This window comes from Bos indicus, chromosome 15, assembly GCF_029378745.1.
Source record: "Bos indicus isolate NIAB-ARS_2022 breed Sahiwal x Tharparkar chromosome 15, NIAB-ARS_B.indTharparkar_mat_pri_1.0, whole genome shotgun sequence".
Lineage (NCBI taxonomy): Eukaryota > Metazoa > Chordata > Mammalia > Artiodactyla > Bovidae > Bos > Bos indicus.
The window spans coordinates 47555104-47565785 of NC_091774.1; the positions used below are offsets into that span (position 1 = coordinate 47555104).

General features: G+C 41.6%; 1 protein-coding gene across 1 annotated transcript; it reads right to left on the minus strand.

The window, feature by feature from the left end:
• Window positions 1-9314: 9314 nt before the first annotated feature.
• On the minus strand, window positions 9315-10280 carry LOC109569420 (olfactory receptor 56B34-like). The gene has a single exon (XM_019974769.2). The coding sequence runs from the start codon at window positions 10278-10280 to the stop codon at window positions 9315-9317; it is 966 nt and encodes a 321-aa protein (XP_019830328.2).
• Window positions 10281-10682: the final 402 nt, after the last annotated feature.

Sequence of the window (10682 nt, forward strand, 5' to 3'; positions counted from 1 at the left end):
TGGTGCACTGGGACGACCCAGAGGGATGGTATGCAGAGGGAGGAGGAAGGAGGGTTCAGGATGGGGAACACATGTATACCTGTGGTGGATTCATTTCGATATTTGGCAGAACCAATACAGTATTGTAAAGTTTAAAAATAAAGTAAAATTAAAAAAAAGAAAAAGCAGAAATAGATGTTTTTCTGGAACTCTCTTGCTTTTTCGATGATCCAGTGGTTGTTGACAATTTGATCTCTGGTTTCTCTACCTTTTCTAAAACCAGCTTGAACACCTGGAAGTTCACAGTTCACTATTGCTGAAGCCTGGCTTGGAGAATTTTGAGCATTACTTGACTAGCATGTGAGATGAGTGCAATTGTGTGGGAGTTTGAGCATTCTTTGGCATTGCCTTTCTTTGGGGTTGGAATGAAAACTGACTTTTTCCAGTCCTGTGGCCACTGCTGAGTTTTCCAAATTTGCTGGCATATTGAGTGCAGCACTTTCAGAGCATCACCTTTCAGGATTTGAAATAGCTCAACTGGAATTCCATCACCTCCACTAGCTTTGTTCGTAGTGATGCTTTCTAAGGCCCACTTGACTTCACATTCCAGGATGTCTGGCTCTAGGTCAGTGATCACATCATTGTGATTATCTGGGTCGTGAAGATCTTTTTTGTACAGTTCTTCTGTGTATTCTTGCAACCTCTTTTTAATATCTTCTGCTTCTGTTAGGTCCATACCATTTCTGTCCTTTATCGAGTCCATCTTTGCATGAAATGTTCCCTTGGTATCTCTAATTTTCTTGAGGAGATCTCTAGTCTTTCGCATTCTGTTGTTTTCCTCTATTTCTTTGCATTGATTGCTGAGGAAGGCTTTCTTATCTCTTCTTGCTATTCTTTGGAACTCTGCATTCAGATGCTTGTATCTTTCCTTTTCTCCTTTGCTTTTCGCTTCTCTTCTTTTCACAGCTATTTGTAAGGCCTCCCCAGCAGCCATTTTGCTTTTTTGCATTTCTTTTCCATGGGGATGGTCTTGATCCCTGTCTCCTGTACAATGTCATGAACCTCATTCCATAGTTCATCAGGCACTCTATCTATCAGATCTAGGCCCTTAAATCTATTTCTCACTTCCACTGTATAATCATAAGGGATTTGATTTAGGTCATACCTGAATGGTCTAGTGGTTTTCCCTACTTTCTTCAATTTCAGTCTGAATTTGTCAATAAGGAGTTCATGATGTGAGCCTGGTCTTGTTTTTGTTGACTGTATAGAGCTTTTCCATCTTTGGCTGCAAAGAATATAATCAGTCTGATTTTGGTGTTGACCATCTGGTGATGTCCATGTGTAGAGTCTTCTCTTGTGTTGTCGGAAGATGGTGTTTGCTATGACCAGTGCATATTCTTGGCAAAACTCTATTAGTCTTTGCCCTGCTTCATTCTGTATTCCAAGGTCAAATTTGCCTGTTACTCCAGGTGTTTCTTGACTTCCTACTTTTGCATTCCAGTCCCCCATAATGAAAAGGACATCTTTTTTGGGTGTTAGTTTTAAAAGGTCTTGTAGGCCTTCATAGAGCCGTTCAACTTCAGCTTCTTCAGCATTACTGGTTGGGGCATAGACTTGAATTACTGTGATATTAAATGGTTTGCCTGGGAAAGAAACAGAGTTCATTTTGTCGTTTTTGAGATTGCATCCAAGTACTGCATTTTGGACTCTTTTGTTGGCCATGATAGCTACTCCATTTCTTCTGAGGGATTCCTGCCCGCAGTAGTAGCTATAATGGTCATCTGAGTTAAATTCGTCCACTCCAGTCCATTTTAGTTCGCTGATTCCTAGAATGTTGACATTCACTCTTGCCATCTCTTGTTTGACCACTTCCAATTTGCCTTGATTCATGGACCTTGATTCATTCCAGGTTCATATGCAATATTGCTCTTTTTAGGAGGCAGGTAAGGGGGTCTGGTATTCCTATCTCTTGCAGAATTTTCCACAGTTTGCTGTGATCCACACAGTCAAAGGCTTTGACATAGTCAGTAAAGCAGAAGTAGATGTTTTTCTGGAATTCTCTTGCTTTTTGGATAATTCAATGGATTTGGGATTTGATCTCTGTTTCCGCTGCATTTTCTAAATCCAGCTTGAACATCTGGAAGTTCACAGTTCATGTACTGTTGAAGCCTGGCTTGAAGAATTTTGAGCATTACTTTGCCAGTGTGTGAGAAGAGTGCAATTGTGCGGTAGTTTGAATATTCTTTGGCACTGCCTTTCTTTGAGATTGGAATGAAAACAGACCTTTTCTAGTCTTGTGGCCACTGCTGAGTTTTCCAAATTTGCTGGCATATTGAGTAAATCACTTTCACAGCATCATCTTTTAGGATTTGAAATAGCTCAACTGGAATTCCATCCCCTCCACTAGCTTTGTTCATGGTGATGCTTCACAAAGCCCTTTTGATTTCGCATTTCAAGATGTCTGTCTCTAGGTGAGTGATCACACCATTGTGGTTATCTGGGTCATGAAGATCTTTTTTGTATGGTTTTTCTGTGTTTTCTCGCCACCTCTTCTTAGTATCTTCTGCTTCTGTTAGGTCCATACGATTTCTGTCCTTTAATATGCCCATCTTTATATGAAGCATTCCCTTGGTATCTCTAATTTTCTTGAAGAGATCTCTTGTCTTTCCCATTCTATTGTTTTCCTCTATTTCTTTGCATTAATCACCGAGGAAGGCTTTCTTATCTCTCCTTGCTATTCTTTGGAATTCTGCATTCGAATGGGTATATCTTTCATTTTCTCCTTTGCCTTTAGCTTCTCTTCTTTCCTCAGCTATTTGTAAGCCCTCCTCAGGCAACAATTTAGGCTTTTGGCATTTCTTTTTCTTGGGGATGGTCTTGATCACTGCCTCCTGTATAATGTCACGAACCTCTGTCCATTGTTCTTCAGACACTCTATCAGATCTAACTCTTGAATCAATTTGTCACTTCCACTGTATAATTGTAAGAGATTTGATTTACATCATACCTCAATGGTCTAGTAGTTTTCCTTACTTTCTTCAATTTAAGTCTGAATTTGGCAATAAGAAGTTCATGGTCTGAGCCACAGTCAGCTCCTGGTATTGTTTTTGCTGACTGTATGAAGCTTCTCCATCTTCGGCTGCAAAGAATGTAATCAATCTGATTTTGGTATTGACCATCTGGTGATGTCCATATGTAGTCTTCTCTTGTGCTTTGGAAGAGGGTGTTTGCTATGACCAGTGCATTCTCTTGGCAAAACTCTATTAGCCTTTGCCCTGCTTCATTTTGTATTCCAAGACCAAATTTGCCCGTTACTCCAGGTATCTCTTGACTTCCTACTTTTTCATTCCAGTCCCCTATAATGAAAAGGACATCTTTGTTGGGTGTTAGTTCTAGAAGGTCTTATAAGTTTTCATAGAACCACTTAAGTTCAGCTTCTTCAGCATTACTGGTCGGGGCATAGACTTAGATTACTGTGATATTGAATGGTTTGCCTTGGAAACGAACAGAGATTATTCTGTCGTTTTTGAGATTGCATCCAAGTGCTGCATTTCAGACTCTTTTGTTCACTATGAGGGCTACTCCATTTCTTCTAAGGTATTTTTGTTCACAGTGATAGATATAGTGGGCATCTGAGTTAAATTCACCCATTCCAGTCCATTTTAGTTTGCTGATTCCCAAAATGTCGATGTTCACTCTTGCCATCTCCTGTTTGACCACTTCCAATTTGCCTTAATTCATGGACCTAACGTTCCAAGTTCCTATGCAATATTGTCCTTTACAGCATCAGACTTAACTTCCAACACCAGTCACATCCGCAGCTGGGTGTTGTTTTTGCTTTGGCTCTGTCTCTTCATTCTTTATGGAGTTATTTCTCCACTGTTCTCCAGTATCATACTGGGCACCTACTGACCTGGGGAGTTCATCTTTTGGTGTCCTATCTTTTTGCCTTTTCATACTGTTCATGGGGTTCTCAAGACAAGAATACTGAAGTGGTTTGCCATTCCCTTTTCCAGTGGACCATGTTTTGTTAGAACTCCACGCCATGACCTGTCTGTCTTGGGTGGCCCTACATGACATGGCTTATAGTTTCATTGAGTTAGACAAGGCTGTGGTCCATGTGATCAGTTTGATTAGTTTTCTGTGGTTGTGATTTTCGTTCTGTCTGCCCTCTGATGGATAAGAATAGGAGTCTTATGAAAGCTTTCATATGGCGGAGACTGACTGAAGGGGAAACTGGATCTTGTTCTGATGGGTGGGGTCATGTGGCCCATCAGACTGGGATTAAATCTTTAATATAATTTTCTGTTGATGGATGGGGCTGGGTTCCCTCCCTGTTGTTTCACCTGAGACCAAATTATAGTGGAGGTATTGAAGATAATGGTGACCTCTTTCAAAAGGTCCTGTGCATGCACTGCTGCACTCACCTGTAGCAGCCACCACTGACCCACGCCTCCATGAGAGACTCTTGGACACTCATGGACAAGTCTGGATCAGTCTCTTGTGGGGTCACTGCTCCTTTCCCCTGGGTCATTGTGCACACAAGGTTTTGTTTGTGCCCTTCAAGAGTCTGTTTCCCCAGCCCTGTGTAATTTCTGGTGGTTCTATGGTGGGGTTAGTGGCGACCTCCTCCAAGAGAGCTTATGCCATACCCAGGTCTGCTGCATCCAGAGCCCCTGCCCCTGTGGTAGGCCACTGGTGACCCATACCTCCGCAGGACACACTCAAACATTCAAAGGCAGGACTGACTTAGTCTCTATGGATTCTCCTGGTGCACACAAGGTTTTGTTTGAGCCTTCCAAGCATCTCTGGCAGGTATGGGGTTTGATTCTAAATGCAATTTTGCCCCTCTTACCATCTTGCTGGGGCTTCTCCTTTGTCTTGGATGTGGGGTATCTTTTTTGGGTGGTGATGGTGATGGTTGTTCAGCAGCAAGTTGTAATTTTGGAGTTCTTGCAGGAGAAGATGAGTGAACATCCTTCTACAGCACCATCTTGTACTTTTACTGTTAATTAAATTGCAATGAAAGTGATATTGAGTTTGTATTCAGAAAAAATTCTCTTTAATGAGAGATGTATTCTTCAGTCGGACATGACTGAAGCGACAGCAGCAGCAGCAGCAGGCCATCTGTGCTTGCTAATTGCTGCTCTTAGAAGTTAGTCTCCATAGAGGATGAGAGATAGGGTGCCATCTCTTTCGATGTTTATATTTTAGGAGAAAGTTCCCAGGTCTTGAGAAAGACATTTATTTCTAGGTTGTAAAACAGAGAAGATTGAGAGAAGGTTTATTTATATGGCAAAAGGGTAGAGAAAGAATTTACAAGTTTTCTCAAGCAAATGTCCTAAGAATGGGGAGGCTAGATGCTAACAGGGAAGAAATCTGTCTAAAGTTTAGACCAAGTCATCTTGGTTATTAGCTAATTGTTTTTCTTTCTAGTTGGCAATCTCAGAATGCTGCTGTATTTGTTTTATGCAACCTGTTGTTGGGGAGGTATGGGGTGTGCCAGGGGTAGATTTATGGTTAAGCTTCTTTTCCATGTCTCATGGGGCATGAATATTTGTATCCATTTGGGTCACTGTCCTGTTTTCTGATCCAGTCACCTCTATTCTGGAACACTTAGCCCTCTTATCTGATTTTTGGCTCACTTCTTGGTCTAACGGTGTATGTGCAAAAGGCTGTCCTGCCTACCTGCTCCTACTCTGCTACCCATTAATCAGCAAGCTGATTTTCTCATGCCCCTGCCCCTGCTCTTTTAGAATCAGATATTTCTGAATCTGAATCAGTATTATGTTTGTAGCAGTCCTTTTCCATGCACCTTTTGGGCTTCCATTCTTTCCGATAATTCTGTTGTAGATGTCTTTCTTCTTCTGGAGTTTCTTTACGTTTTTCTCTATTTAAAATGGCTCTGCATTTGTTTCATATCAACTTATATGTTATAGATCGACTTACTCTTGACTATCTTGTCAGTATTGCTAGGTTTTAGAGTGGAAGGAGGAGGCTGCCATGAATGCTGAATTTGTCATGTAGATTCAGAGATCTTTGGAACTTATTTGCTCTGGAATCTTTGAGACCTTCTTCATAGCACATTATGTTATATATTTCTGAAAATACTGCATGGAAAGAATGCGATGTACATTTTCTGTTTTCAGAAGTTAGTACATTCAGAACGTATTCAAACCCAACTTTCTATAACATTCCACCATCACAGAGATTGGGAATGTAAAAGGCTAAACTTTTGAGTCTTTCTTGCAATCAGATCTGAACATCAGACTCATTTCTAGCCCACCAGTTATGAGTAAAATTCTGTCGAGACTCCCTTTTAAATAACTTCCTTCTTGTCTGGAATGTGGGGATGAGTATGGAGTAAGGTATCTATAGTTTAGAATGACAGAGCAGAAAGTTGAAAGAGCCTGATTCCTTCATGTCACAATTGTTGCTGTTGTTCAGTTGCTAAGTCATATCCGACACTTTGCAACCTCACGGACTGCAGCACTCCAGGCTCATCTGCCCCTCACTATCTCTTGGAGTTTGCTCAAATTCATGTCCATTGAGTTGGTGATGCTATCTAACTATCTCTTCCTCTGCCGCCCCCTTCTCTTTTTGCCTTCAATCTTTGCCAGCATGGTACAACAGTGCTGCTTTAATAATTCTGAACTGCCTGACTGTGGTGTGTATGTGTGTGTGATGAGAAAAGTAAACTCCAGTGTGGCTGGCCACTATTATCTATTGTCTCATATACAGCCAAACACAATCCTAATAGTTTGTTACCTAAAGTTAAGGAGACACATCTCTCTCCTTTTTGATGTTCTGTGCCATGTGCTGGCCAGCCCTTTGCCATAACACTTCTGTTCACTCTTCACTCACTCTCCAGAGTTGGAGGACACTCTTAAGTGTCTTCATCTGAGCAGTTAACGAAAAAAAAAAAAAAGTTAAATACAGCTCAGTCCTTTTCTCTCTCCTAGTTTCTAGACCATGTGTCTCTATGGCTCTCAACCATGTGGTAACCCCAGTTTTAAAGGTCCTATATCTGCAGGGAATCTGCAGTTGGGGAAGGTCAGTTTGATTCAAGAAATTGCTAACATTCAGCTAACTGACAGCATATTGAAGAAGAGGGTATACAAATCTATAAAATTTAGGCATTCAAATACATGTTTTTGTTGTATTTTCCTTTTTCTACTTGCAGCCAAGGCAGACTTCTGGGAAGATATCACTATGCACTTAAGAAATAAGGAATTATGTTTCACCTACGTGAAGGTGGTGTATCTGCTGCTACTGCTGCTAAGTCGCTTCAGTCGTGTCCGACTCTGTGTGACCTCATAGACGGCAGCCCACCAGGCTCCCCCGTCCCTGGGATTCTCCAGGCAAGAACACTGGAGTGTGTTGCCATTTCCTTCTCCAATGCATGAAAGTGAAAAGTGAAAATGAAGTCGCTCTGTCTTGTCCGACTCTTAGCGGCCCCATGGACTGCAGCCTACCAGGCTCCTCCGTCCATGGGATTTTCCAGGCAAGAGTACTGGAGTGGGTTGCCATTGCCTTCTCCGGGTGTATCTACATATATTATTTAGAATTTTTCTGCTTAAGAGGTTTGTCTATTCTCCCTTACATATTTATTTATTGGATCATTTATTTATATCAGAATGGAGTCATGGATATTTATTTTGTACTTTAGTTTTAATCCAATACTAGAACTTCTGACCTGTAAAGAGCTTTTTATCATCACTGCTATCCTTACAACAACAACAACAACAATAACAACAACAACAACAACAGCAACAACAACAGAAAGCTGAAAAAAAGGAAATTCAGTGATTTTTCTTGGACTCATCAGAGAATTGACATTGCAGGGTAACTTCTACCCCCAAATTTGGGGGGACAGATAAAGACAGAGAATTCAGAGAATCTGGCTAATAGGAGCAGAAGCTACTGGAGCCATAAACTGGTATGAAACTTCAAAGGTAATTTAGACAAATCCTGGAGGATGTGTGTGGACTAGTATGAAAATGAGAAACACTTGGAGCTGTAGTCTTAGGGAGGCTCCACACTTTAAATCCAGCAATTCTAGCAGATTCTTATAGTAAAGATCCAAGAATGGATTGTGAAATAAGCCCAGAGCATGCTCCATGTTAGAGGCCTCCTCTCTAGGCGAAAAGACTTTATTAGAGACATATCCTACCTGGAGTAGGGGGTATTTCTCTGACTCCAGGTTGTTTGTTAGTTCTGTGATTTCAGTTTTCTGAGCTGAAAAACAGTCCAGAAAAACAGTTGATTTTTGGTTTGTTCAGGTTCATCTTGATATCAGGATGGGAGTGGCAACTTCTAAGTTCTTTTATATGTTGGAACAGAAAAGAAATCTGTCTGATTTTTCTTTGACACTCAGATCTTGGCCACATAGTTTTTACTAATTTGTTAGTTTTCCATTCTCTCTATACCCTTGTTCTACCTGGGAGGCTTGGTCTGAATTATCCTTATCAGCCTGTTTGTAGAACTGGAAATCCAATCTCTTGGCTGGTAAGATTAGAAGAAATTCCAGTACTTTGGGGATTTATTTTTCCCTCCCCAAAATGTTAAAGGATCTCAGGGACTTAGTCCAAGCACCATATGGAAAGAGAAACAGGCAGTTTGACCCATGCATTAGTACACTACTTTTTATCAGCTGCAATGCTTCTGCTCTGGGTGTATAGGATCACTGTTAAAAAAACAGGTGAAAGCAGATGGTTCATAGATAAGCCTTGTTCATAGATACAATAAAGCCTTTCTATTTAACTCACTCTGTCAAAGGAAGATGATTCAATTCCCTGAGTATTCATGGCCTAAGTTTTGCTTGGGTTCCAAGCTCACTCTACAACTTCCTTCCTATTTGACCTTAGGAAAGTTTCTCAACTTTCTTGCCTCATCTGCAAAATGTGTAAATAACAATGGGTCTTGCTGCACAGGGTTGTTCTGGGGATTAAATGAGTTAATATTTGTGAACTGTCTAGAGCAGTACCTTGCCCATAGTATGTACTATGGAAAAATTAATTTGAATTGATGATCCTACTGAAAGTGAAAGTGAAGTAGCTCAGTCGTGTCGGACTCTTTCCGACCCCAGCTCCTCCGTCTATGGGATTCTCCAGGCAAGAGTACTGGGGTGGGTTGCCATTTCCTTCTCCAGGAGATCTTCCTGACCCAGGGATTGAACCCGGGTCTCCTGCATTCCAGGCACGCTTTAACCTCTGAGCCACCAGGGAAGCCCAATCCTACTAATTGCGATATTAAAATTTTGTCCCAGAACAACTGGGCTCCAAAGCCTGTGCGCTTTCAATACCGTTGATAACTTTCTGCTATTTAAAGCTGGCTCACTTCCTAGGCATTTTCTGACCCAGACCAATTAACCTTTGGAAGCCCACTCTCAGCTCCTGGGTCCTAAGGGCATACACCATAGGGTTAAGGGCTGGGGGAATGACACTATGCAGCACATTGAGAAGAACAGGGATGATGGGAATCTGTCTTCCTGCCAGATGGGTGACAGACACTACAATTACAGCAGTGTAGAAAAAGAGAATGAGGGTGAGATGAGAGCTGCAGGTACTCAGCGCCTTAGATGTTGCTTCAGCAGAGTTCAACCTCAGCACTGAGCGAATAATCAACATGTAGGAAGCAAAGACCAGACCCATGTCACTCCCAACCACAAACCAAGCCAAGGCCAAATGGTAAAATCTATTAATAGTGATGTTATCACAGGCCAGACTGGTGACCCCCAAGTTAGAGCATAGGCAGTGGTCAATCTCATTCCTGGAGCAGTAGTGTCTCTGGGCAGCAAGTACAGGCACTGGGATGGTCAGCAGGCCATTCCTGAGCATCATAGACAGTGTGACTTTGATCACAAAAGTCTCAGTGACTATGGAAGAGTACTGAAGGGGATAGCAAATGGCTACATACCTATCCATAGCCATGCAGAGGAAGATGCCTGACTCCATGCCCATGAAACAGTTGATGGCATACAACTGAGCAAAGCACTCAGTGAGACTTATGGTCTTGGCATTAAACCAGAAAATGGCCAGGATTTTGGGCATGATGGTAGTAGCCAGGCCAATGTCCACCACAGCCAAGATACCAAGGAGGTAATACATGGGCTCGTGTAAGGTAGACTCATGATGGATGGTGATCAAGATGAGGAGATTGGCACCAAGAGCTGAGAGGTAGAGTAGAGCCAGGGGCAGGGAGAGCCAGTGTTGCCAGCTGTGAATGCCTGGAAATCCCATTAGGACAAATTCAGACACTTGAAACCTTGAGCCATTGGTTATACTTAGGGTAGTATCCATGTCATGGGATGTCTTCTTCTCAACATTTATCTGTGAATTAAGGGAAAGCAAGAACAGACTGTGGTTAGCCCAGCTGAGGGTCAAAATTCATGTAGAGGAATATAGGATTCACCAGTGACTCAGTTCTTTTTAGCATAACATGTCCTCAACTTGCTTGGAAAGACCCTTGGAAAAAATTCAGATAAGAACAATGGAAGAGCCAAAACAGGTTCTAAGATAGAGCTTTTAGCAGAATAAAAGTGAAGATTTATGTCTTTGTTTTCTTGAAATTTTGAGTAGTTATTTTTAATATGTGAGGGTTATGAACACAAAGAATACACATATGCATATGTAAAGAATCCAAACTTTCAGGAGGTAAAGTTTAAGGGCAGAAGTGTTTTCCCTATTCTTGGAGATCTTAAG